Genomic DNA, 27,783 nt, shown 5'->3' on the forward strand with positions numbered 1-27,783 from the left:
AAAATAAACAGTTACAAAAAAAAAAAAAAGATTCCTAGTTTTTAAACTGACCACTTAATCTGATTGGTCAAAATCGATCGTTCGTTTCTGTAATAATAAATTTCCTTTTTTCAAGTTGCTTATTTACTATTGTTTAGTTTGTATATATAATAACCTGATTATAACCATTAGAGATGGTGTTGTCTATTGGGTTGAATACAGTGTTTTTCTTTTGACTTTATATCTAGTAACTGATTATGATGCTTAAAACTCACTAAAGCAAAATGTTTCCGTTTGCAGCTATGCCGACTGTGATAGCTTTAGATGTTTCTCTGTCAATGAGTAGACCTGTGACAGGGACAGAATGCCCAGAAGAATACCAACGTCGAAACCTAGCCATTCATGGAATCAATACACTACTAGATTTCATGTCTACAAACTGCAGACTTGAGCTAACTTCCCTGGTTGGTTATATACAAAAAATATTAATTTTAAGCTGAAACATACACCTAGCTCATTTTTCTATTTAAATCAGAAATTCTACATTCTACAAACAAAAAATCTCAATGGCATTGCAGAGCAGAAAATTGGTGTTTTACAGAGTTAACAGTGATTACTAGTTAATGATACTTGTTGTGATATAAATGTTTTTCTTAACATCATGTACCTCAATGTTACTTGTTGTTGATAATTGTAAACGTGTTATAAATGTAATTATTATTCAAGGTGGTCTTTTCCTACCTGTGGGAACAACTAGTTGGTTTTACTCGGGATTTTGAGTCTATAAAGGCAGCATTAAACAAAGTGGAGGAGTACAATGTCACCAGTATAGAGTCTGCACTAACGGGCATCAGTTCTGTGATCAACGACCAGTGGAGCTCCATTACTCCTTGTCAGGTAATAATCTTATAACTTATCATCAGAGAATGTGATGATAAGATGGCATTGTCAATTCACACAGAGGCTTTTAATAGCTGGTTTGTTGGAATCGGTGACAGTAACTGTATAGGTATAGCTGGTTTGTTGGAATCGGTGAAAGTGAGTAGCTGTATATAGCTGGTTTGTTGGGATCGGTGACAGTAGCTGTATATAGTTGGTTTATTGGGATCGGTGACCTGTAGCTGTATATAGCTGATTTGTTGGGATCGGTGACAGTAGCTGTATAGGTATAGCTGGTTTGTTGGAATCACAGTGAAAGTGAGTAGCTGTATATAGCTGGTTTGTTGGGATCGGTGACAGTAGCTGTATATAGCTGGTTTGTTGGGAATCGGTGAAAGTGAGTAGCTGTATATAGCTGGTTTGTTGGGATCGGTGACAGTAGCTGTATATAGCTGGTTTGTTGGAATCGGTGAAAGTGAGTAGCTGTATATAGCTGGTTTGTTTAGATCGGTGACAGTAGGAGATCAGTGACAGTAGCTGTATATAGCTGGTTTGTTTGGGATCAGTGACAGTAGCTGTATATAGCTAGTTTGTTGGGATCGGTAACAGTAGCTATATATAGCTGGTTTGTTGTGAGATCAGTGACAGTAGCTATATATAGCTGGTTTGTTTAGGATCAGTGACAGTAGCTGTATATAGCTGGTTTGTTGGGATCGGTGACAGTAGCTGTATATATAGCTGTTTGTTTGATCGGTAACAGTAGCTGTATATAGCTGGTTTGTTGAGATCGAGTGACAGTAGCTGTATATAGCTGGTTTGTGTGGGATCGGTATGACAGTAGCTGTATATAGCTGTTTTGTTGGATCGGTAACAGTAGCTGTATATAGCTGGTTTAATGAGATCGGTGACAGTAGCTGTATATAGCTGGTTTGTTAGGATCGTGACAGTAGCTGTATATAGCTGTTTTGTTGAGATCAGTGACAGTAGCTGTATATAGCTGGTTTGTTGAGATCAGTGACAGTAGCTGTATATAGCTGGTTTGTTAGAGATCAGTGACAGTAGCTGTATATAGCTGTTTTGTTTGGATCAGTGACAGGAGCTATAGAAGGTGGTTGCTGGGATTTGGAACGGGAGCTATAGCTGGTTTGCTTAGGATCAGTGAACGTAGCTGTACAATAGCTGGGTTTGTTGGGATCAGTGACAGTAGCTGTATATAGCTGGTTTGTTGGATCGGTGACAGGAGCTATAAGAAGGTGGTTTGTTGGGATTGCTGGGATAGGTGACAGTAGCTATATATAGCTGTTTTGTTTGATCGGTAACAGTAGCTGTATATAGCTGGTTTAATGAGATCGGTGACAGTAGCTGTATATAGCTGGTTTGTTTGGGATCGGTGACAGTAGCTATATATAGGTGGTTTGTTTGGATTTGGCAACGGGTGACAGTGACAGTAGCTGTATATAGCTGGTTTGTTAGGATCAGTGACAGTAGCTGTATATAGCTGGTTTGTTGGGATCGGTGACAGTAGCTGTATATAGCTGTTTTGTTGAGATCAGTGACAGTAGCTGTATATAGCTGGTTTAATGTTAGGATCAGTGACAGTAGCTGTATATAGCTGTTTTGTGTTAGGATCAGTGACAGTAGCTGTATATAGCTGGTTTGTTTGGATCAGTGACAGTAGCTGTATATAGCTGGTTTGTTTGGATCGGTGACAGTAGCTGTATATAGCTGGTTTGTTAGGATCAGTGACAGTAGCTGTATATAGCTGGTTTGTTTGGATCGGTGACAGTAGCTGTATATAGCTGGTTTGTTAGGATCGGTGACAGGAGCTATATATTAGGTGGTTTGTTTAGATCGGTGGACGGACGTAGCTTTTATTGAGATCAGTGACAGTAGCTGTATATAGCTGGTTTGTTGGGATCAGTGACAGTAGCTGTATATAGCTGGTTTGTTGGGATCGGTGACAGTAGCTATATATAGCTGGTTTGTTGAGATCGGTGACAGTAGCTATATATAGCTGGTTTGTTGAGATCAGTGACAGTAGCTGTATATAGCTGGTTTGTTGTGATCAGTGACAGTAGCTGTATATAGCTGGTTTGTTGGGATCAGTGACAGTAGCTGTATATAGCTGGTTTGTTGGGATCGGTGACAGTAGCTATATATAGCTGGTTTGTTGAGATCGGTGACAGTAGCTGTATATATAGCTGTTTGTTGGGATCAGTTGACAGTAGCTATATATAGCTGGTTTTGTTGTGATCGTGACAGTAGCTGTATATAGCTGGTTTGTTGAGATCAGTGACAGTAGCTGTATATAGCTGGTTTGTTTGGGATCAGTGACAGTAGCTGTATATAGCTGGTTTGTTAGGATCAGTGACAGTAGCTGTATATAGCTGGTTTGTTAGGATCGGTGACAGTAGCTGTATATAGCTGGTTTGTAGGATTTGGACGGTGACAGTAGCTGTATATAGCTGGTTTGTTTAGGATCAGTGACAGTAGCTGTATATAGCTGGTTTGTTTGGATCGGTGACAGTAGCTGTATATAGCTGGTTTGTTAGGATCGGTGACAGTAGCTGTATATAGCTGGTTTGTTTGGATCAGATGACAGAAGCTGTATATAGCTGGTTTGTTAGGATCGGTGACAGGTAGCTATATATAGCTGGTTTGTTTGGATCGGTGACAGTAGCTGTATATTAGCTGGTTTGTTTGGATCGGTGACAGTAGCTGTATATAGGCTGGTTTTGTTATGGGATCGGTGACAGTAGCTGTATATAGCTGGTTTGTTTAGGATCGGTGACAGTAAGCTGTATATTAGCTGGTTTGTTAGGATCGGTGACAGGAGCTGTATATAGCTGGTTTGTTTAGGATCGGGTGACAGGAGCTATATATAGCTGGTTTGTTAGGATCGTGGACAGTAGCTGTATATAGCTGGTTTGTTAGGATCGGTGACAGTAGCTGTATATAGCTGGTTTGTTTGGATCGGTGACAGTAGCTGTATATAATAGCTGGTTTGTTGAGATCGGTGACAGAAGCTGTATATAGCTGGTTTGTTTGGATCGATGACAGGAGCTGTATATAGCTGGTTTGTTAGGATCGGTTGACAGTAGCTGTATATAGCTGGTTTGTTGAGATCAGTGACAGTAGCTGTATATAGCTGGTTTGTTGGGATCAGTGACAGTAGCTGTATATAGCTGGTTTGTTGGGATCGGTGACAGTAGCTGTATATAGCTGGTTTGTTAGGATCGGTGACAGTAGCTGTATATAGCTGGTTTGTTGAGATCAGTGACAGTAGCTGTATATAGCTGGTTTGTTGGGATCAGTGACAGTAGCTGTATATAGCTGTTTTGTTTTGTTATGGATCGTTTAATGACAGAGCTATATATAGCTGGTTTGTTAGATTCAGTGACAGTAGCTGTATATAGCTGGTTTGTTGGGATCAGTGACAGTAGCTGTATATAGCTGGTTTGTTGGGATCGGTGACAGTAGCTGTATATAGCTGGTTTGTTAGGATCGGTGACAGAAGCTGTATATAGCTGGTTTGTTAGGATCGGTGACAGTAGCTGTATATAGCTGGTTTGTTAGGATCAGTGACAGTAGCTGTATATAGCTGGTTTGTTAGGATCGGTGACAGTAGCTGTATATAGCTGGTTTGTTAGGATCAGTGACAGTAGCTGTATATAGCTGGTTTGTTTGGATCGGTGACAGTAGCTGTATATAGCTGTTTTGTTAGGATCGGTGACAGTAGCTGTATATAGCTGGTTTAATGAGATCAGTGACAGTAGCTGTATATAGCTGGTTTGTTGGGATCGGTGACAGTAGCTGTATATAGCTGTTTTGTTGGATCGGTAACAGTAGCTGTATATAGCTGGTTTAATGAGATCGGTGACAGTAGCTGTATATAGCTGGTTTGTTAGGATCAGTGACAGTAGCTGTATATAGCTGGTTTGTTGAGATCAGTGACAGTAGCTGTATATAGCTGGTTTGTTAGGATCAGTGACAGTAGCTGTATATAGCTGTTTTGTTGAGATCAGTGACAGTAGCTGTATATAGCTGGTTTGTTTGGATCGGTGACAGGAGCTATATATAGCTGGTTTGTTGCAGATTGGCTCATAGCTATATGACGTTTGTTCTGGGATCAGTGACAGTAGCTGTATATAGCTGGTTTGTTGGGATCAGTGACAAGTAGCTGTATATAGCTGGTTTGTTGAAGATCGGTGAACAGTAGCTGTATATAGCTGGTTTGTTGAGATCCGGTGACAGTAGCTAATATATAGCTGGTTTGTTGCTATATATAGAGATCAGTGACAGTAGCTGTATATAGCTGGGTTTGTTGGGATCTAGTGGGGACAGTAGCTATATATAGCTGTTTTGTTTGATCGGTAACAGTAGCTGTATATAGCTGGTTTGATATGAGATCTAGTGACAAGTAGCTTGTATATAGCTGTTTTTTGTTCAGATTTTTTTTTATTTGGTGACAGTAGCTATATATAGCTGGTTTGTTTAGATCAGGTGAACAGTAGCTGTTATATAGCTGTTTGTTAGGATCAGTGACAGTAGCTGTATATAGCTGGTTTGTTTGGATCGGTGACAGTAGCTGTATATAGCTGGTTTGTTTGGATCGGTGACAGTAGCTGTATATAGCTGGTTTGTTGAACAGGAGCTATATAATAGCTGGTTGTTAGGATCGGTGACAGTAGCTATATATAGTGGTTTGTTTGGATCGGTGACAGTAGCTGTATATAGCTGGTTTGTTGAGATCAGTGGACAGTAGCTGTATATAGCTGGTTTTGTTTGGATCGGTGACAGAAGCTGTATATAGATGGTTTGTTAGGATGTGACAGTAGCTTGGAATTAGCTGGTTTTGTCTAGGAATCAGGTGACAGTAGCTGTATATAGCTGGTTTGTTGGATCAGTGACAGTAGCTGTATATAGCTGGTTTGTTTGGATCGGTGACAGTAGCTATATATAGCTGGTTTGTTTGGATCAGTGACAGTAGCTGTATATAGCTGGTTTGTTGAGATCGGTGACAGTAGCTGTATATAGCTGGTTTGTTAGGATCAGTGACAGTAGCTGTATATAGCTGGTTTGTTGGGATCGGTGACAGTAGCTATATATAGCTGGTTTGTTGGGATCGGTGACAGTAGCTGTATATAGCTGGTTTTGTTTAGGATCGGTGACAGTAGCTGTATTATATATAGCTGGTTTGTTTCGATTGAGATCGGGTGACAGTAGCTGTATATAGCTGGTTTGTTAGGATCGATGACAGTAAGCTGTATAAAGCTGGTTTGTTGATGGGTTCAGTGACAGGAGCTGTATATAGCTGGTTTGTTGGGATCGGTGACAGGAGCTATATAGAAGCTGGTTTGTGATTTTGGCAACGGATCTGATGAATCAGTTGCTGTTATATAGCTGGTTTGTTGGGATCGGTGACAGTAGCTGTATATAGCTGGTTTGTTTGGATCGAGGTGACAGGAGCTATATCTAGTGGTTTGTTTGATGGTAAACAGTAGCTGTATATAGATTGTTTTAATTTGGATCGAGTGACAGTAGACTGTATATAGCTGGTTTGTTGAGATCGGTGACAATAGCTGTATATAGCTGGTTTTGTTAGGGATCTGTTTGGTGACAGTAGCTGTATATAGCTGGTTTGTTAGGATCAGTGACAGTAGCTGTATATAGCTGGTTTGTTAGGATCAGTGACAGTAGCTGTATATAGCTGGTTTGTTTGGATCGGTGACAGTAGCTGTATATAGCTGGTTTGTTTGGATCGGTGACAGTAGCTGTATATAGCTGGTTTTGTTGGGATCAGTGGTGACAGTAGCTGTATATAGCTGGTTTGTTTGGATCGGTGGGACAGGAGCTGATATAGAAGGTGGTTTGTTGGTATTGGTGAAGCATTGTGTAATACTGACGTTTGTGGGCTCAGTGACAGATAGCTGTATAGAAGGGGTTTATTGGGATCGGTGACGGACTAGCTACTGTGGTTTGTTTGGGATATCCCGGTGACAGTAGCTGTATATAGCTTGGTTTTGTTGACGGACGCTACTGACGTTCTGCTGGGACAGTGACGTAGCTGTATATAGCTGGTTTGTTTTGCGGATCAGTGACAGTAGCTGTATATAGCTGGTTGTTTGGATCGGTGACAGAAGATAGTGTTTTGTAGGATCTATAAGGTGGTTTGTATAGCTGATCGTAATGAGTCCGGTGACAGTAGCTGTTATATAGGCCTGTGTTTGTTAGGGATCAGTCAGACAGTAGCTGTATATAGCTGGTTTGTTGGGATCAGTGACAGTAGCTGTATATAGCTAGTTTGTTGAGGATGACAAAGCTGTATATAGCTGGTATCGTGACAGTAGCTGTTATATATGCTGTTTTGTTGAGATCAGTGACAGTAAGCTGTTATATAGCTGGTTTGTTCTTTGAGATCGGTTACAGTAGCTAGGTGGTTTATAGGATTTGGCAACGGAGTACTGATGTTGGGATCAGTGACAGTAGCTGTATATAGCTTGTTTGTTGAGATCAGGTGACAGTAGCTGTATATAGCTGGTTTGGTTAGGATCAGTGACAGTAGCTGTATAATAGTGGTTTGTTGAGAAATCATGAAAGTAGCTGTATATATAGCTGGTTTGTTGGATCGTTGACTGAAGTGTAGATAGCTGTTTATTAGCGATCAGTGACAGTAGCTGTATCATAGCTGGTTTGGTTGGGGATCAGTGACAGTAGCTATATATAGCTGTTTTGTTGAGATCGGGTAACAGTAGCTGTATATAGCTGGTTTGAGATCGGTTACAGTAGCTGTATATAGCTGTTTGGTTGAGAATCGGTAACAGTAGCTGGTAGATAGCTGGGTTTTGTTGTGGATCAGGTCGGACAGTAGCTGTATATAGCTGGTTTGTTGAGATCGGTGACAGTAGCTGTATATAGCTGGTTTGTTAGGATCAGTGACAGTACTAGTATTATAGCTGTTTTGTTGAGAATAATCAGTGACAATAGCTGTATATAGCAGTGGTTTTGTTAGGATCAGTGACAGTATGCTATATATAGCTGTTTTGTTGATGGATCAAGTAACAGTAGCTGTATATAGCTGGTTTGTTTGAGATCGGTGACAGTAGCTATAATATAGCTGGTTGCTAGGTTTGGACCGACGCTACGGCTGACGTTTGCTGGATCAGTGACAGCTAGCTGAATATAGCTGGTTTGTTGGGATCAGTGACAGTAGCTGTATATAGCTGGTTTGTTTGATCGGTGACAGTAGCTATATATAGTTGGTTTGTTAGGATTTTGCAACGCTTGACAGCTAGCTGTAGCTGGGATAAGTGACACGTAGCTGTATAAGCTGGTTTGTTGAGATCAGTGACAGTAGCTGTATATAGCTGGTTTGTTAGGATCGGTGGACAGTAGCTGTATATAGCTGGTTTTGTTTGGATCGATTTGGCAACAGTACTCGTACTGATATATAGCTGGTTTGTTATGAGATCGGTGACAGTAGACTATAATATAGCTGGTTTGTTAGGATCAGATGACAGTAGCTGTATATAAGCCTGGTTTTGTTAGAGATCAGTGACAGTAGCTATAAATACCAGGGCTGATATTTGTTAAGATCAGTGAGATTTTGTTGAGTTCAACCGGTGTCTGAGAAAGTTATTTATCGGAGATAGATATTGAGATCTGCATCAATAAACTTAATGTTTAAGGTAAAGCATAGTACACTTTGCGATTGGGTGTAGGCAGGGGAGGGAAGAGAAGAACTTAGAAACATATATTCGTGAAAGTATATTAAAGAGAAATCTATCTGTAACATGTGTGCTGTGTTCTTGAACATGAGTAGAGAAATATATTTAAAGTCTATATACTCAGGAACAATATTACCTCTACCCATTTTCCCAGTGATGTCACGCTGTTAACTAAACAGATTTGGTTAGGGGAATTACGTTGAACTTCCTGAACAACAGTTCTAATAGGGCAGGAATTAGGGGTAGACTCCTAAAAAAAAATCAATCAATCCTACAGTTTGAATTACCTCATAACCTGTCAGGCATGAATAGAACCCAGCCATACCTTTTAATTATAGACCTTGCTGTGAAAGAACTCAGAGTATTTTGTTTGTTTGGATTGGTGGTGTAAACTTTGGGACAATTTAAATCATAGAAGAGCAGTCTTCCATGAATCAACCGTGAATAGAGTACTCCATTTATGAATTATACAAGTTTATAATAACTTTACATGTAAAAATGAGGTCACTACCTAGGCCTAAACATCTATACCAAGAAACCAGTGTACATTCAATGATATTTAAAAAATACACAAATGGAGCTTTAATGAATTTACACTGGGACCAACAAGATAACAGAAAAAGAGGCAAGTAGATGGTTTTAGTATTAGTTCAAATAAGTTCAGGCTGTCCATGTGTCCCTGAAAATTCCCTATATTTAAGGTTCACCTCTCGCCCGAAGGGCCGCAGTGCTTAATAGTCGAATGGCGCGTATTCTCATGCAGGTCAAAAAAACTTTTACTTATAAATCGCTACTATCTACATATATAGAGTCTGGATTGCGTAACCAAATTCTAGCCAGAAACGATCCTTTGGGAATGAGAACAGCGTTTTGTGTTATAAATTTGAGAGGCTCTGACCAGACCCAGGGGAAGGAGTGTCGGGGCCCGAAAGGGGAATAGAGTAATGATCCGTAAATAAATTTGCTAATTTGTCCTAGAACATAAATTTTGTTATAAAAATTTGGCTTTACCCCCTAGAGCAGAAAGAGTGGGGGTCAATATGGGAATAAGAAGTAAATTAATTCAAATTCCTTCAAAAATGAAACAATGGAATCGATACAGACAATGCACTTGGCATTACTAACCAGGGAGGGATATTGCATTTTGGGCAACCCTCTGCTTCCTTGTTTTCAGTTTTGCTAAAAATTCCTAAAAATTTCAGAAAATCCAAGGGTAAATCCTAAAAAACCCTATTTTTCATGTCAATTCTAATTTTTTTAAGTCAACAAGACCATAAATGTCAGAGCAAACTATTTTAATGGAATTTCCATGGTAACCATGCCAAAAAATACGCTTAATTTATGAAGAATGGTGGAATTGGACATTTCTGATCATTTTTAGCTTCGCCTTAGCTCGCCTATTCGAAGAATAGGGGGAGCTAATGTTGTCACCCCAGTGTCTGCTTCGGCGTCAGCATCAGCGTTGGCGTCCCATTTCACGTTAAAGTTTTTGAGCAAGATTCTGTTTCGTCAATTGTTTAAGCTTAACTCATCATAAATGTTTATGATTTTATTTTCCTAATGTGTATGGATGCTGAACGTGATAATACAACCAATTTGGGGCCCTTTAGGGTTTTTTTGAGTCTGTTAATTTGTCATATTTCCATGTTAAAGTTTTTGAGCAAGTTTCTATTTTGTCTATTGTTTAAGCTTAAGTCATCATAAATGTTTATGATTTTATTTTCCTAATGTGTATGGATGCTGAACGTGATAATACAACCAATTTGGGGCCCTTTAGGTTTTTTTTTTGAGTCTGTTAATTTGTCATATTTCCATGTTAAAGTTTTTGAGCAAGTTTCTATTTTGTCTATTGTTTAAGCTTAAGTCATCATAAATGTTTATGATTTTATTTTCCTAATGTGTATGGATGCTGAACGTGATAATACAACCAATTTGGGGCCCTTTAGGTTTTTTTTGAGTCTGTTAATTTGTCATATTTCCATGTTTAAATAGTAAATACTTGAACATCAACTTCTTCTGAATAGGCGAGCTTTGCTGTTCTCCAACAGCTCTTGTTTGCTAAGTTTTGTCTATGAAACTATGGAGCACATCTTTGAACAAACTTATTTTTTTCTGAGAATATGTATGCATTTCCAACACATCTTTAGGAGAAATATCAAGTTTGTTCAAGGATGTAACAGTGTTCAACACTGTACCACAATAAGTACCGACCTGTGGTGAAAGTTTCATCCCTATGGAGCCCCTATTCCAGCTGGTCTGCTAACTTTTATATTCATAGTCACAAATGTTTGTAACCTTCCATTTATAACTTTGCTAAGCATAATCTCAATGTTTGAAACATGTTGTCAAGTTTGCTAATTCAATAGCAATAGAGATGAGGGTTCCGACCAAGACCATCTGACCTTAGATCTTAACATTTGAAATATTCCTTACCAATGATTGACCAAGTCAACCTGCAGAAGTCATTAAATTAAAATTATGAAACCAAATTCCTGCTCATAGTTAATAATAAATATTAAACCTTGTGAACATGATAACTTGAATAAATATGCACTCAGCTTCATGAAACTTTGTTTTTAGACTAAATTTGGAAAGATTTCTGACAAGCTCGAAAATCGACCTGATTAGATTGTATCTTATGAAGTTTTGCCCTTTGCAATTATAATTATTGAATCTTGTGAACATGATAACTTGAGAAAATATGCACCGAGCTTAATGAAATTTTTATGTAGACTAACATTGGAAAGACCTCAGACAAGTTTGAAAATCAGTTTGATTCAATTGTTACTTACAGAGTTATTGCCCTTTGTGATTATAATTATTGAATCTTGTGAACATGATCAACTTTAGTAAATATGATCCGAGCTTAATGAAACTTTGCATATAGACTAACAATGGAAATATCTCGAACAAGTTTGAAAATAAGCTTGATTCAACTCTAAATCATTTACGGAGTTATTGCCGAAAAACATCAGTTAGCTAGTAAGTTACATAACTAATTTGTATCAAATAAAAGGTGACCGTTAAGGCCCATGGGCCTATTGTTTGTAGTATTTTGGTAACAGATTACTTTTACCTCCTATTCCAGGCTGTTTTAATCACAGATGGTTCGACAGGTGCTGGCCATAGATCACTTCAGACACTGTTACATAACTGGAGTAAACACGAAGGCAGCGGTACTAGTGGGGACGAGAAGTTTCCCCTTCCATTCCCATTCTCATGTAAACTTAACGTTGTCATTGTGGGTAATCCTAATGACGCTGAAGTAAAAAGTGCTATTCCCATGTTTGAAAAACTTGTAGAAATCAATGGACAAGGAGGAGAAGTGATAGTACCAGAAAATTCCTTGGGATTAAAAAGTGTTCAGACTGTTTTTGAACAGTTAGCAGAGCGTTGTTACTCACCCTATCAGGGCAGTCTACAGTGTGGTCATTTCAAATGTCCAGTACATCTGTATCCTGCTCCGGACCCCTACAGGAAGTAAGTCCTTACTCAAGTCTAGTTGAAAAGTTTGTTTTTCTTTAAAGAAATATATCTTAAAATGTTGCCAAAAAGGGAATATAAATACCAACAGTAAGCTAACAATTTTCTAAAGCAACTTTTTCACCTTCAGTATTTGAAGATTTGGACTTAAGTGGTTATTTTTCAAAGTTAAAAGTGTATATTGTAGGTCAGGGAATCAATCTGTATTTCATAAAGATTTATAAAACAGTTTTACCCTCCAATGTGTTTTTGCAGGCCCTCTGGGTCTCTTGTTTTCAGTGTACTTACATGTATATTATATACATGTGTATATGATTATTTACATAGCATTGCAAGATATTTTGGCGTCTTTTTTATTTATTTGAATGTACATCAAATCTGAATATGGTGTTTTCCCTAGGAACCACGATTTTGAGTTGATAGACACTGAGATTGGAGATACATTGGACATTCTTGGGTTTTTAGACATCGCCGATGCTGCCAGTCCACAGACACTATCAAGACACCTTGTGTTTCCTATTTCTTCTAAAGACAACAAAACAGATGGTAATACAGTCCAGACATTTGTTCTTTGTAATTTAGTACATCAGATGATAATTACTAGGAATGCGATTGGATAACAGCCATGGTCTGTTTTGCGACAGTCCCCCGGGAACAGCCATGGTCTGTTTTGCGACAGTCCCCCGGGAATGAGCACGCGACCAAATATATGTGTCATAATGAATGTTGTGCGACATACTAAATCTGTTATGGCCCTTTCCCTTGGGAACAGTTCTCCTAAAGTCTTCGACTCGGGGACTATACCTCGTCAGACAACACTATAGGAGAACAGTTCCCTCTGGAAAGGGCCATAATAGAATAATATTACTATGGCTATACTCTATAATATGAAATGGTTGTCATGTAAAACCTTTCATTGTTTTTAAACCACGAATATAAAAACAACGATTTATTTTATATTATACCGTCATTATTGCTCCATTGGCTAGTCACAAATGTTTCTATCCACAAATTGATATCAGAACTACAAACCACAAAAGAAATTACACACGAATGGTATGTTATACAGTATTTTGTTTTACGTCATATTCAGAATAAGAGTTGTTTGAAGTTAAGGAAAGCCAGAGTTGCCAGATTGAAACCATCAGCCTTCAGTCAGTACCTGGCTACCACCTACATGTGCTAATAGCTTCAGACACATCTGGCCAAGCGTATGAATATTTAAGGGTTCCCTTACATCACAATGTATACTTAGCCCTATAAATAACGGTCAAATAATTTGATATATATATTTTTTATTTGATGTTACAGAAGCCAATAAGGACATTAAAACAGAAGATGAAGATGAAACAGCAACAAGTCATGATGATGGAAAAGTGCCAGCCTTCACAGTCTTACTGCATGGCAGTCTGAAGGTGGAGGGTATGGTAGCCCTCACTAAAGTTGGGTATGTAGTATAAAAGGTGGGGTACTTAGATAGAGGGTATGGTAGTCCTCACTAAAGTTGTATATGTAGTATAAAAGATGGGGTACTTATTGTATCAAAGGTGGGGTACTTAGATAGAGGGTATGGTAGTCCTCACTAAAGTTTGGTATGTAGTATAAAAGGTGGGGTACTTAGATAGAGGGTATGGTAGTCCTCACTAAAGTTGGGTATTGTTAGTATAAAAGGTGGGCGTACTTAGATATCGGGGTATGGTAGCCCTCACTAAAAGTTGTATGTATGTAGTATTTAAAAGGTGGGGTACTTAGATATAGGGGTATGGTAGCCCCTCACTAAAGTTGGGTATATTAGTATAAAAGGTGGGCTGGGGTACTTAGATATAGGGTATGGTAGCCCTCACTAAAGTTGAGGTATGTAGTATCAAAGGTGGGGTACTTAGATAGAGGGTATGGTAGCCCTCACTAAAGTTGTGGTATGTAGTACAAAAGGTGGGGGTACTTTAGATAGAGGGTATGTTAGTCCTCACTAAAGTTGTGTATTTAGTATAAAAGGTGGGGTACATAGTCTAGAGGGGTCTGGTTCGGTAGTCCTCAATAAAGTTGCGGTATGTCGTATATAAAGGGATACTTTAGATGGTAGTAGTCCTCACTAAAGTTGTGTATGTATGTATATAAAGGTGGGTGGGGTACTTAGATAGAGGGTATGGTAGTCCTCACTAAAGTTGTGTATGTAGTATAAAAGGTGGGGTACTTAGATAGAGGGTGTGGTAGTCCTCACTAAAGTTGTTGTGTAAAAGGATGTAGTAAAAAGGGTGTGGTAGTCACGTAAAGTTTTGGGTACTTAGATAGAGGGTATGGTAGTCCTCACTAAAGTTGGGTATGTATAAAAGGTGTGGTACTTAGATAGAGGGTATGGTAGTCCCTCACTAAAGTTGTGTATGTAGTATAAAAGGTGGGGTACTTAGATAGAGGGTATGGTGGTAGTCCTCACTAAAGTTGTGTATGTAGTATAAAAGGTGGGGGGTACTTAGATAGAGGGTATGGTAGTCCTCACTAAAGTTTGTATGTAGTATAAAAGGTGGGGTACTTTAGATAGAGGGTATGGTAGTCTCACTAAAGTTGTGTATGTAGTATAAAAGGTGGGGTACTTAGATAGAGGGTATGGTAGTCCTCACTAAAGTTGTGTATTAGTTAAAAAGTGGGGTACTTAGATATAGGGTTATGGTAGTCCTCACTAAAGTTGTGTATGTAGTATAAAAGGTGGGGGTAACTTAGATAGAGGGTATGGTAGTCCTCACTAAAGTTGTGTATGTAGTATAAAAGGTGAGGGTACTTAGATAGAGGGTATGGTAGTCCTCACATCTAAAGTTGTGTATGTAGTATAAAAAGGTGGCGGTACTTAGATATAGGGTAATGGTAGTCCTCTCACTAAAGTTGTATATGGGTAGTGTAGTATAAAAGGTGGGGGTACTTAGATAGAGGGTATGGTAGTCCTCACTAAAGTTGTATATGTAGTATAAAAGGTGGAGGTGGTACTTAGATAGAGGGTATGGTATAGTCCTCCACTAAAGTTTATGTATGTAGTATAAAAGGTGGGGTACTTAGATATAGGTATGGTATTCCTTCACTAAAGTTGTATATGTAGTATAAAAGGTGGAGGTTACTTAGATAGAGAGGGTAATGGTAGCCCTCACTAAAGTTGTGTATGTAGTATAAAAAGGTGGGGTACTTAGATAGAGGGTATGGTAGTCCTCACTACAAAAGTAATGTAGTATAAAAGGTGGGGGGGTACTTAGATAATAGAGGGTATGGTAGCCTCACTAAAGTTGTATATGTAGTATAAAAGGTGGGGTACTTAGATAGAGGGTATTGGTAGTCCTCACTAAAGTTATGGTATGTGTAGTATCAAAGGGTGGGTACTTAGATAGAGGGTAATGTAGTCCTCACTAAAGTTGTAGATAAAAGGTGGGGGTACTTAGGATAGAGGTGGATATGGTAGTCGTCTCACTAAAGTTGGGTTTGTAGTATAAAAGGTGGAGGTTACTTAGATAGAGTGGGTATGGTAGCTCCTCACTAAAGTTGTGTATGTAGTATCAAAGGGGGGGTACTTAGATAGAGGGTATTGGTAGTCCTCACTAAAGTTGTTATATGTAGTATAAAAGGTGGGGGGTACTTAGATAGAGGGTATGGTAGTCCTCACTAAAGTTGTATATGTAGTATAAAAGGTGGGGTACTTAGATAGAGGGTATGGTAGTCCTCACTAAAGTTGTGGTATGTAGTATCAAAGGTGGGGTACTTAGATAGAGGGTATGGTAGTCCTCACTTAAAGTTGTGTATATGTAGTATAAAAGGTGGGGTACTTAGATAGAGGGGTATGGTAGTCCTCACTAAAGTTGTGTATGTAGTATAAAAGGTGGGGTACTTAGATAGAGGGTTTATGGTAGTCCTCACTAAAGTTGTGTATGTAGTATAAAAGGTTGGGGTACTTAGATAGAGGGTATGGTAGTCCTCACTAAAGTTGTAGTATAAGGTGGGGTGTATAGAGGGTAAGGTAGTCCTCATAAAGTATAAAAGTGGGGTACTTAGATAGAGGGTATGGTAGTCCTCTCTCTAAAGTTGTATATGTAGTATAAAAGGTGGGGTACTTAGATAGAGGGTATGGTAGTCCTCACTAAAGTTGTGTATGTAGTATAAAAGGTGGGGTACTTAGATAGAGGGTATGGTAGTCCTCACTAAAGTTGTGTTATGTAGTATAAAAGGTGGGGGGGTACTTAGATAGAGGGTATGGTAGTCCTCACTAAAGTTGGGTATGTAGTATAAAAGGTGGGGTACTTAGATAGAGGGTTTATGGTAGTCCTCACTAAAGTTTTGGTTATGTAGTATAAAAGGTGGGGTACTTAGATAGAGGGTATGGTAGTCCTCACTAAAGTTGTGTATGTAGTATAAAAGGTGTGGGGTACTTAGATAGAGGGTATGGTAAGTTCCTCACTAAAGTTGTGTATGTAGTATAAAAGGTGGGGGTACTTAGATAGAGGGTATGGTAGTCCTCACTAAAGTTGTGTATGTAGTATAAAAGGTGGGAGGGTACTTAGATAGAGGGTATGGTAGTCCTCACTAAAGTTGTGTATGTAGTATAAAAGGTGGGGTACTTAGATAGAGGGTATGGTAGTCCTCACTAAAGTTGGGTATGTTGTATAAAAGGTGGAGAGTACTTAGATAGAGGGTATGGTAGTCCTCACTAAAGTTGTGTATGTGAGTATAAAAGGTGGGGTACTTAGATATTGAGTAGTTCGTATGGTAGTTCCTCACTAAAGTTGTATATGTAGTATAAAAGGTGGGACAGGGTACTTAGATATAGGGTATGGTAGTCCTCACTAAAGTTGGGTATGTAGTATAAATCGGTGGGGGTACTTAGATAGAGGGTTTGGTAGTCCTCACTAAAGTTGGGTATGTAGTATAAAAGGTGGTTGGTACTTAGATAGAGGGTATTGGTAGTTCCTCACTAAAGTTGTAGTAAAAAGGGTGGCGGTACTTAGATAAAGGGGTATGGTAGTCCTCACTAAAGATGTATTAGTAGTTATAAGAAAGGTGGTGGGGTACTTAGTTAGAGGGTAAGGTAGTCTCATTAAAGTTAGTGTATGTAGTATCAAAAAGGTGGGGTACTTAGATAGAGGGTATGGTAGTCCTCACTAAAGTTAGTAGTATGTAGTATCAAAGGTGGGGTACTTAGATAGAGGGTATGGTAGTCCTCACTAAAAGTTGTGTATGTAGGTATAAAAGGTGGAGAGGGGTACTTAGATATGAGGGTATGGTGAGTCTCCTCACTAAAGTTGTGTATGTAGTATAAAAGGTGGGGTACTTAGATAGGAGGGTATGGTTAGTCCTCACTAAAGTTGTGTATTGTAGTATAAAAGGTGGGGGTACTTAGATAGAGGGTATGGTAGTCCTCACTAAAGTTGTGTATGTAGTATAAAAGGTGGGGTATTGGTACTTAGATAGAGGGTATGGTAGCCCTCACTAAAGTTGTGTAATGTAGTATAAAAGGTGGGGGTACTTAGATAGAGGGTATGGTAGTCCTCACTAAAGTTGGGTATGTAGTATAAAAGTTGGGGTGTTTGGGTACTTAGATAGAGGGTATGGTAGTCCTCACTAAAGTTGTATATGTATGTGTATCAAAGGTGGGGATACTTAGATATAGAGGGTATGGTAGTCCTCACTAAAGTTGTGTATGTAGTATCAAAAGGTGGGGTACTTAGATAGAGGGTATGGTAGTCCTCACTAAAGTTGTGTATGTAGTATAAAAGGTGGGGTACTTAGATAGAGGGTATGGTAGTCCTCACTAAAGTTGGGTATGTAGTATAAAAGGTGGGGTACTTAGATAGAGGGTATGTAGTAGTCCTCACTAAAGTTGTGTATGTAGTATAAAAGGTGGGGTTACTTAGATTGAGGGTATGGTAGTCCTCACTAAAGTTGTGTATGTAGTATAAAAGGTGGAGGTACTTAGATAGAGGGTATGGTAGTCCTCACTAAAGTTGTGTATGTAGTATAAAAGGTGGGGTACTTAGATAGAGGGTATGGTAGTCCTCACTAAAGTGTGTATAAAGGTAGGTATAAAAGGTGTGGGTACTATAGATAGTTGGGTTATAGGTAGTAGTCCTCACTAAAGTTGTATATGTAGTATAAAAGGTGGGGTACTTAGATAGAGGGTATGGTAGTCCTCACTAAAGTTGGGTATGTAGTATAAAAGGTAGGGGTACTTAGATATGAGGGTATGGTAGTCCTCACTAAAGTTGTGTATGTAGTATAAAAGGTGGGGTACTTAGATAGAGGGTATGGTAGTCCTCACTAAAAAGTTGTGTATGTAGTATAAAAGGTGGGGGTACTTAGATAGAGGGTATGGTAGTCCTCACTAAAGTTGGTTTTATGTAGTATAAAAGGTGGGGTACTTAGATAGAGGGGTATGGTAAGTCCTCACTAAAGTTTGTGTATGTAGTATAAAAGGTGGGGTACTTAGATAGAGGGTATGGTAGCATCCTCACTAAAGTTGTGTATGTAGTATAAAAGGTGGGGAAGGTACTTAGATAGAGGGTATGGTAGCCCTCACTAAAGTTGGAGGTATGTAGTATAAAAGGTGGGTGGGTACTTAGATATAGGGTATGGTAGTCCTTCACTAAAAGTTAGGTGTATGTAGTATAAAAGGTGGGGTACTTAGATAGATAGGGTATGGTAGTCCTCACTAAAGTTGGGTATGTAGTATAAAAGGTGGGGGGTACTTAGATAATGGGGGAGGGTATGGTAGTCCTCACTAAAGTTGGGTATGTAGTATAAAAGGTGGGGTACTTAGATAGAGGGTATGGTAGACCTCACTAAAGTTGGGTATGTAGTATTAAAAAGGTACTTAGATTTAGGGTTATGGTAGCCTCACTAATCGTTGTGTAAGTAGTATAAATAGGTGGGGATAGGTCTTAGATAGAGGGTAATGGTAGCCCTCACTAAAGTTGTATATGTAGTATAAAAGGTGGGGTACTTAGATAGAGGGTATGGTAGTCCTCACTAAAGTTGAATATGTAGTATAAAAGGTGGTGGTACTTAGATAGAGGGTATGGTAGTCCTCACTAAGTTGTATATGTAGTATCAAAAAGGTGGGGTTTTAACTTAGATAGAGGGTATGGTAGTCCTCATTAAAGTTGTGTATGTAGTATCAAAGGTGAGGGGTACTTAGATTAGAGGGTATGGTAGTCTCACTAAAGTTGTGTATGTAGTATAAAAGGTGGTGGGGTACTTTTGATAGAGGGTATGGTAGTCCTCACTAAAGTTGTGTATGTAGTATAAAAAAGGTGGGGTAACTTAGATAGAGGGTATGGTAGTCCTCACTAAAGTTGTGTATGTAGTATAAAAGGTGGGGTACTTAGATAGAGGGTATGGTAGTCCTCACTAAAGTTGTGTATGTAGTATAAAAGGTGGGGTACTTAGATAGAGGGGTATGGTAGTCCTCACTAAAGTTGGGTATGTAGTTATAAAAGGTGGTGGGGTACTTAGATAGAGGTGTTTGGTAGTCCTCACTAAAGTTGTGTATATGTAGTATAAAAGGTGGGGGTACTTAGATAGAGGGTATGGTAGTCCTCAACTAAAGTTGTGTATGTAGTATCAAAGGTGGGGTACTTAGATAGAGGGTCATTGGTAGTCCTCACTAAAGTTGTGTATGTAGTATAAAAGGTGGGGTACTTTAGATAGAGGGTATGGTAGTCCTCACTAAAGTTGTGTATTTAGTATAAAAGGTGGGCGGGTAGTTAGATAGAGGTTTATGGTAGTCCTCACTAAAGTTGTGTATGTAGTATAAAAGGTGGGGGGGTAACTAGATAGAGGGTATGGTAGTCCTCACTAAAGTTGTGTATGTAGTATAAAAGGTGGGGTACTTAGATAGAGGGTTTGGTAGCCCTCACTAAAGTTGTGTATGTAGTATAAAAGGTGGGGGTACTTAGATAGAGCAGGGTATGGTTAGCCCTCACTAAAGTTGTTGTATGTAGTATTAAAAGGTGGGGTACTTAGATATAGAGGGTATGGTTAGACCCTCACTAAAGTTGTGAATACTTGTAGTGTAGATAAAAGGTGGGGTACTTAGATATAGGGTATGGTAGCCCGCACTAAAGTTGGGTATGTAGTATAAAAGGTGGGGTTTACTTAAGATTGAGGGTATGGTAGTCCTCACTAAAGTTTTTATGTAATAAAAGGTGGGGGTACTTAGATATGAGGGTATGGTAGTTCCTCACTAAAGTTGTGTATGTAGTATAAAAGGTGGGGTACTTAGATAGAGGGTATGGTAGTCCTCACTAAAGTTGGGTATGTAGTATAAAAGGTGGGGTACTTAGATAGAGGGTATGGTAGCTCCTCACTAAAGTTGTATATGTAGGTTATAAAAGGTGGGTGGTACTTAGATAGAGGTATGGTAGCCCTCACTAAAGTTGTATATGTAGTATAAAAGGGTGGGGGTACTTAGATAGAGGGTATGGTAGTCCTCACTAAAGTTGTGTATGTAGTATAAAAGGGTGGGGGTACTTAGATAGAGGGTATGGTAGCCCTCACTAAAGTTGTATATGTAGTATCAAAAGGTGGGGTACTTAATATAGAGGGTATGGTAGTCCTCACTAAAGTTGGGTATGTAGTATAAAAGCAGTGGGGTACCTTAGATACGAGGGTATGGTAGTCCTCATTAAAGTTGGGTATGTAGTATAAAAGGTAGGGGTAACTTAGATAGATAGTGAGGGTATGGTAGTCCTCACTAAAGTTGGGTATGTAGTATAAAAGGTGGGGGTACTTGCACATATGATAGGGTATGGTAGTCCTCACTAAAGTTGTGTATGTAGTATATAAAAGGTGGGGTACTTAGATAGAGGGTATGGTAGTCCTCACTAAAGTTGTATGTAGTATAAAAGGTGGGGGTACTTAGATAGAGGGTATGGTAGTCCTCACTAAAGTTGTATATGTAGTATAAAAGGTGGGGTACTTAGATAGAGGGTATGGTAGTCCTCACTAAAGTTGTGTATGTAGTATCAAAGGTGGGGTACTTAGATAGAGGGTATGGTAGTCCTCACTAAAGTTGTGTATGTAGTATAAAAGGTGGGGTACTTAGATAGAGGGTATGGTAGTCCTCACTAAAGTTGTGTATGTAGTATAAAAGGTGGGGTACTTAGATAGAGGGTATGGTAGTCCTCACTAAAGTTGTGTATGTAGTATAAAAGGTGGGGTACTTAGATAGAGGGTATGGTAGTCCTCACTAAAGTTGTGTATGTAGTAAAAGGTGGGGTACTTAGATAGAGGGTATGGTAGTCCTCACTAAAAGTTGTATATGTAGTATAAAAGGTGGGGTACTTAGATAGAGGGTATGGTAGTCCTCACTAAAGTTGGTATGTAGTATAAAAGGTGGGGTACTTAGATAGAGGGTATGGTAGTCCTCACTAAAGTTGTGTATGTAGTATAAAAGGTGGGGTACTTAGATAGAGGGTATGGTAGTCCTCACTAAAGTTGTGTATGTAGTATAAAAGGTGGGGTACTTAGATAGAGGGTATGGTAGTCCTCACTAAAGTTGGGTATGTAGTATAAAAGGTGGGGTACTTAGATAGAGGGTATGGTAGTCCTCACTAAAGTTGTGTATGTAGTATAAAAGGTGGGGTACTTAGATAGAGGGTATGGTAGTCCTCACTAAAGTTGTGTATGTAGTATAAAAGGTGGGGTACTTAGATAGAGGGATAAGGGTATGGTAGTCCTCACTAAAGTTGTGTATGTAGTATAAAAGGTGGGGTACTTAGATAGAGGGTATGGTAGCCCTCACTAAAGTTGTATATGTAGTATAAAAGGTGGGGTACTTAGATATAGGGTATGGTAGTCCTCACTAAAGTTGTATATGTAGTATAAAAGGTGGGGTACTTAGATAGAGGGTATGGTAGTCCTCACTAAAGTTGTGTATATGTAGTATAAAAGGTGGGGTACTTAGATAGAGGGTATGGTAGTCCTCACTAAAGTTGTGTATGTAGTATCAAAGGTGGGGTACTTAGATAGAGGGTATGGTAGTCCTCACTAAAGTTGTGTATGTAGTATAAAAGGTGGGGTACTTAGATAGAGGGTATGGTAGTCCTCACTAAAGTTGTATATGTAGTATAAAAGGTGGGGTACTTAGATAGAGGGTATGGTAGTCCTCACTAAAGTTGTGTATGTAGTATAAAAGGTGGGGTACTTAGATAGAGGGTATGGTAGTCCTCACTAAAGTTGTGTATGTAGTATAAAAGGTGGGGTACTTAGATAGAGGGTATGGTAGCCCTCACTAAAGTTGGGTATGTAGTATAAAAGGTGGGGTACTTAGATATAGGGTATGGTAGCCCTCACTAAAGTTGGGTATGTAGTATAAAAGGTGGGGTACTTAGATATAGGGTATGGTAGCCCTCACTAAAGTTGTGTATGTAGTATAAAAGGTGGGGTACTTAGATATAGGGTATGGTAGTCCTCACTAAAGTTGTGTATGTAGTATAAAAGGTGGGGTACTTAGATATAGGGTATGGTAGTCCTCACTAAAGTTGTATATGTAGTATAAAAGGTGGGGTACTTAGATAGAGGGTATGGTAGTCCCTCACTAAAGTTGTGTATGTAGTATAAAAGGTGGGGTACTTAGATAGAGGGTATGGTAGTCCTCACTAAAGTTGTGTATGTAGTATAAAAGGTGGGGTACTTAGATAGAGGGTATGGTAGTCCTCACTAAAGTTGTGTATGTAGTATAAAAGGTGGGGTACTTAGATAGAGGGTATGGTAGTCCTCACTAAAGTTGTGTATGTAGTATAAAAGGTGGGGTACTTAGATAGAGGGTATGGTAGTCCTCACTAAAGTTGTGTATGTAGTATAAAAGGTGGGGTACTTAGATAGAGGGTATGGTAGTCCTCACTAAAGTTGTGTATGTAGTATAAAAGGTGGGGTACTTAGATAGAGGGTATGGTAGGTCCTCACTAAAGTTGTGTATGTAGTATAAAAGGTGGGGTACTTAGATAGAGGGTATGGTAGTCCTCACTAAAGTTGGGTATGTAGTATAAAAGGTGGGGTACTTAGATAGAGGGTATGGTAGTCCTCACTAAAGTTGTGTATGTAGTATAAAAGGTGGGGTACTTAGATAGAGGGTATGGTAGTCCTCACTAAAGTTGTGTATGTAGTATAAAAGGTGGGGTACTTAGATATAGGGTATGGTAGTCCTCACTAAAGTTGGGTATGTAGTATAAAAGGTGGGGTACTTAGATAGAGGGTATGGTAGTCCTCACTAAAGTTGTGTATGTAGTATAAAAGGTGGGGTACTTAGATAGAGGGTATGGTAGTCCTCACTAAAGTTGTGTATGTAGTATAAAAGGTGGGGTACTTAGATAGAGGGTATGGTAGTCCTCACTAAAGTTGTGTATGTAGTATCAAAGGTGGGGTACTTAGATAGAGGGTATGGTAGTCCTCACTAAAGTTGTGTATGTAGTATAAAAGGTGGGGTACTTAGATAGAGGGTATGGTAGTCCTCACTAAAGTTGTGTATGTAGTATAAAAGGTGGGGTACTTAGATATAGGGTATGGTAGTCCTCACTAAAGTTGTGTATGTAGTATAAAAGGTGGGGTACTTAGATAGAGGGTATGGTAGTCCTCACTAAAGTTGTGTATGTAGTATAAAAGGTGGGGTACTTAGATAGAGGGTATGGTAGCCCTCACTAAAGTTTGGTATGTAGTATAAAAGGTGGGGTACTTAGATAGAGGGTATGGTAGTCCTCACTAAAGTTGTGTATGTAGTATAAAAGGTGGGGTACTTAGATAGAGGGTATGGTAGTCCTCACTAAAGTTGTGTATGTAGTATCAAAGGTGGGGTACTTAGATAGAGGGTATGGTAGTCCTCACTAAAGTTGGGTATGTAGTATAAAAGGTGGGGTACTTAGATAGAGGGTATGGTAGTCCTCACTAAAGTTGTGTATGTAGTATAAAAGGTGGGGGTACTTAGATAGAGGGTATGGTAGTCCTCACTAAAGTTGAGGTATGTAGTATAAAAGGTGGGGTACTTAGATAGAGGGTATGGTAGTCCTCACTAAAGTTGTGTATGTAGTATAAAAAGGTGGGGTACTTAGATAGAGGGTATGGTAGTCCTCACTAAAGTTGTGTATGTAGTATAAAAGGTGGGGTACTTAGATATAGGGTATGGTAGTCCTCACTAAAGTTGTGTATGTAGTATAAAAGGTGGGGTACTTAGATAGAGGGTATGGTAGTCCTCACTAAAGTTGTGTATGTAGTATAAAAGGTGGGGTACTTAGATAGAGGGTATGGTAGTCCTCACTAAAGTTTGTAATAAAAGGTCACAGTCTTAGGTGGATGGTACTTAGATAGAGGGTATGGTAGTCCTCACTAAAGTTGGGTATGTAGTATAAAAGGTGGGGTACTTAGATAGAGGGTATGGTAGTCCTCACTAAAGTTGTATATGTAGTATAAAAGGTGGGGTACTTAGATAGAGGGTATGGTAGTCCTCACTAAAGTTGTGTATGTAGTATAAAAGGTGGGGTACTTAGATAGAGGGTATGGTAGTCCTCACTAAAGTTGTGTATGTAGTATAAAAGGTGGGGTACTTAGATAGAGGGTATGGTAGTCCTCACTAAAGTTGTATATGTAGTATAAAAGGTGGGGTACTTAGATAGAGGGTATGGTAGTCCTCACTAAAGTTGTGTATGTAGTATAAAAGGTGGGGTACTTAGATAGAGGGTATGGTAGTCCTCACTAAAGTTGGGTATGTAGTATAAAAGTGGGGTACTTAGATATAGGGTATGGTAGTCCTCACTAAAGTTGTATATGTAGTATAAAAGGTGGGGTGGGGTACTTAGATAGAAAAGGGTAGGGGGTATGGTAGTCCTCACTAAAGTTGTGGTATGTAGTATAAAAGGAAAGGTGGGGTACTTAGATATAGAGGGTATGGTAGAGTCCTCACTAAAGTTGGGTATGTAGTATAAAAGGTGGGGTACTTAGATAGAGGGTATGGTAGTCCTCACTAAAGTTGGTATGTAGTATAAAAGGTGGGGTACTTAGATAGAGGGTATGGTAGTCCTCACTAAAGTTGTGTATGTAGTATAAAAGGTGGGGTACTTAGATAGAGGGTATGGTAGTCCTCACTAAAGTTGGGTATGTAGTATAAAAGGTGGGGTACTTAGATAGAGGGTATGGTAGTCCTCACTAAAGTTGGGTATGTAGTATAAAAGGTGGGGTACTTAGATAGAGGGTATGGTAGTCCTCACTAAAGTTGGGTATGTAGTATAAAAGGTGGGGGTACTTAGGTAGTCCTCACTAATGTTGAATATGTAGATATTAAAAGGGTTGGGGTATGGTTTAGTCCTCACTAAAGTTGTGTATGTAGTATAAAAGGTGGGGTACTTAGATAGAGGGTATGGTAGTCCTCACTAAAGTTGTGTATGTAGTATAAAAGGTGGGGTACTTAGATAGAGGGTATGGTAGTCCTCACTAAAGTTGTGTATGTAGTATAAAAGGTGGGGTACTTAGATAGAGGTATGGTAGCCCTCACTAAAGTTGTGTATGTATATAAAAGGTGGGGTACTTAGATAGAGGGTATGGTAGTCCTCACTAAAGTTGTGTATGTAGTATAAAAGGTGGGGTACTTAGATAGAGGGTATGGTAGTCCTCACTAAAGTTGTGTATGTAGTATAAAAGGTGGGGTACTTAGATAGAGGGTATGGTAGTCCTCACTAAAGTTGGGTATGTAGTATAAAAGGTGGGGTACTTAGATAGAGGGTATGGTAGTCCTCACTAAAGTTGGGTATGTAGTATAAAAGGTGGGGTACTTAGATAGAGGGTATGGTATGGTAGTCCTCACTAAAGTTGGGTATGTAGTATAAAAGGTGGGGGTACTTAGATAGAGGGTATGGTAGTCCTCACTAAAGTTGTGTATGTAGTATAAAAGGTGGGGTACTTAGATAGAGGGTATGGTAGTCCTCACTAAAGTTGTGTATGTAGTATAAAAGGTGGGGTACTTAGATAGAGGGTATGGTAGTGCCTCACTAAAGTTTTGTGTATGTAGTATAAAAGGTGGGTACTTAGATAGAGTATAGGGTATGGTAGCCCTCACTAAAGTTTAGTATATGTAGTATAAAAGTGGGGTACTTAGATAGAGGGTATGGTAGTCCTCACTAAAGTTGTGTATGTAGTATAAAAGGTGGGGTTACTATAGATAGAGGGTATGGTAGTCCTCACTAAAGTTGTGTATGTAGTATAAAAGGTGGGGTACTTAGATAGAGGGTATGGTAGTCCTCACTAAAGTTGGGTATGTAGTATAAAAGGTGGGGTACTTAGATAGAGGTTATGGTAGTCCTCACTAAAGTTGTGGTATGTAGTATAAAAGGTGGGGTACTTAGATAGAGGGTATGGTAGTCCTCACTAAAGTTGGTATGTAGTATAAAGGTGGGGTACTTAGATAGAGGGTATGGTAGTCCTCACTAAAGTTGGGTATGTAGTATAAAAGGTGGGGTACTTAGATAGAGGGTATGGTAGTCCTCACTAAAGTTGTTTATGTAGTATAAAAGGTGGGGGGGTACTTAGATATAGGGTATGGTAGTCCTCACTAAAGTTCGGGTATGTAGTATAAAAGGTGGGGTACTTAGATAGAGGGTATGTAGTCCTCACTAAATGTTGGGGTATGTAGTATAAAAAGGTGGGGTACTTAGATAGAGGGTATGGTAGTCCTCACTAAAGTTGTGTTTATGTAGTATAAAAGGTGTGGGGTTACTTAGATATAGGGTATGGTAGTTCTCACTAAAGTTGGGTATGTAGTATAAAAGGTGGGGTACTTAGATAGAGGGTATGGTAGTCCTCACTAAAGTTGTGTATGTAGTATAAAAGGTGGGGTACTTAGATAGAGGGTATGGTAGTCCTCACTAAAGTTTGGTATGTAGTATAAAAGGTGGGGTACTTAGATAGAGGGTATGGTAGTCCTCACTAAAGTTGTGTATGTAGTATAAAAGGTGGGGTACTTAGATATAGGGTATGGTAGCCCTCACTAAAGTTGTATGTAGTATAAAAGGTGGGTACTTAGATAGAGGGTATGGTAGTCCTCACTAAAGTTGTGTATGTAGTATAAAAGGTGGGGTGGTACTTAGATAGAGGGTATGGTAGCCCTCACTAAAGTTGTGTATATGTAGTATAAAAGGTGGGGTACTTAGATAGAGGGGTATGGTAGTCCTCACTAAAGTTGTGTATGTAGTATAAAAGGTGGGGTACTTAGATAGAGGGTATGGTAGTCCTCACTAAAGTTGGGGTATGTAGTATAAAAGGTGGGGTACTTAGATAGAGGGTATGGTAGTCCTCACTAAAGTTGTGTATGTAGTATAGTGGGGTACTTAGATAGAGGGTATGGTAGTCCTCACTAAAGTTGGGTATGTAGTATAAAAGGTGGGGTACTTAGATAGATAGAGGGTATGGTAGTCCTCACTAAAGTTGTATATGTAGTATAAAAGGTGGGGTACTTAGATAGAGGGTATGGTAGTCCTCATTAAAGTTGTGTATGTAGTATAAAAGGTGGGGTACTTAGATAAGGGTATGGTAGTCCTCACTAAAGTTGTGTATGTAGTATATAAAAGGTGGGGTACTTAGATAGGGTATGGGTCCTACTAAAGTTGTAGTATGTAGTATAAAAGGTGGGGGTACTTAGATATAGGGTATGGTAGTCCTCACTAAAGTTGTGTATGTAGTATAAAAGGTGGGGTACTTAGATAGA

General features: G+C 39.1%; 1 protein-coding gene across 3 annotated transcripts in view; it reads left to right on the plus strand.

Annotated features, from left to right (window-relative positions):
• The window catches only part of LOC138332898 (integrator complex subunit 14-like), a 38,250-nt gene that overhangs the window by 2,523 nt on the left and 7,944 nt on the right, over positions 1 to 27,783 (plus strand). For all 3 annotated transcript variants that reach the window (XM_069280915.1, XM_069280914.1, XM_069280916.1), the window contains exons 2-6: positions 280 to 443; positions 706 to 876; positions 11,674 to 12,065; positions 12,469 to 12,614; positions 13,380 to 13,515. In XM_069280915.1, the coding sequence (XP_069137016.1) occupies positions 282 to 443; positions 706 to 876; positions 11,674 to 12,065; positions 12,469 to 12,614; positions 13,380 to 13,515 (1,007 nt within the window). In that variant the 5' untranslated portion in view covers positions 280 to 281. The remainder of the gene's footprint in view (positions 1 to 279; positions 444 to 705; positions 877 to 11,673; positions 12,066 to 12,468; positions 12,615 to 13,379; positions 13,516 to 27,783) is intronic.

Source organism: Argopecten irradians, chromosome 10 (genome assembly GCF_041381155.1).
Source record: "Argopecten irradians isolate NY chromosome 10, Ai_NY, whole genome shotgun sequence".
In the NCBI taxonomy this organism is placed as follows: domain Eukaryota; kingdom Metazoa; phylum Mollusca; class Bivalvia; order Pectinida; family Pectinidae; genus Argopecten; species Argopecten irradians.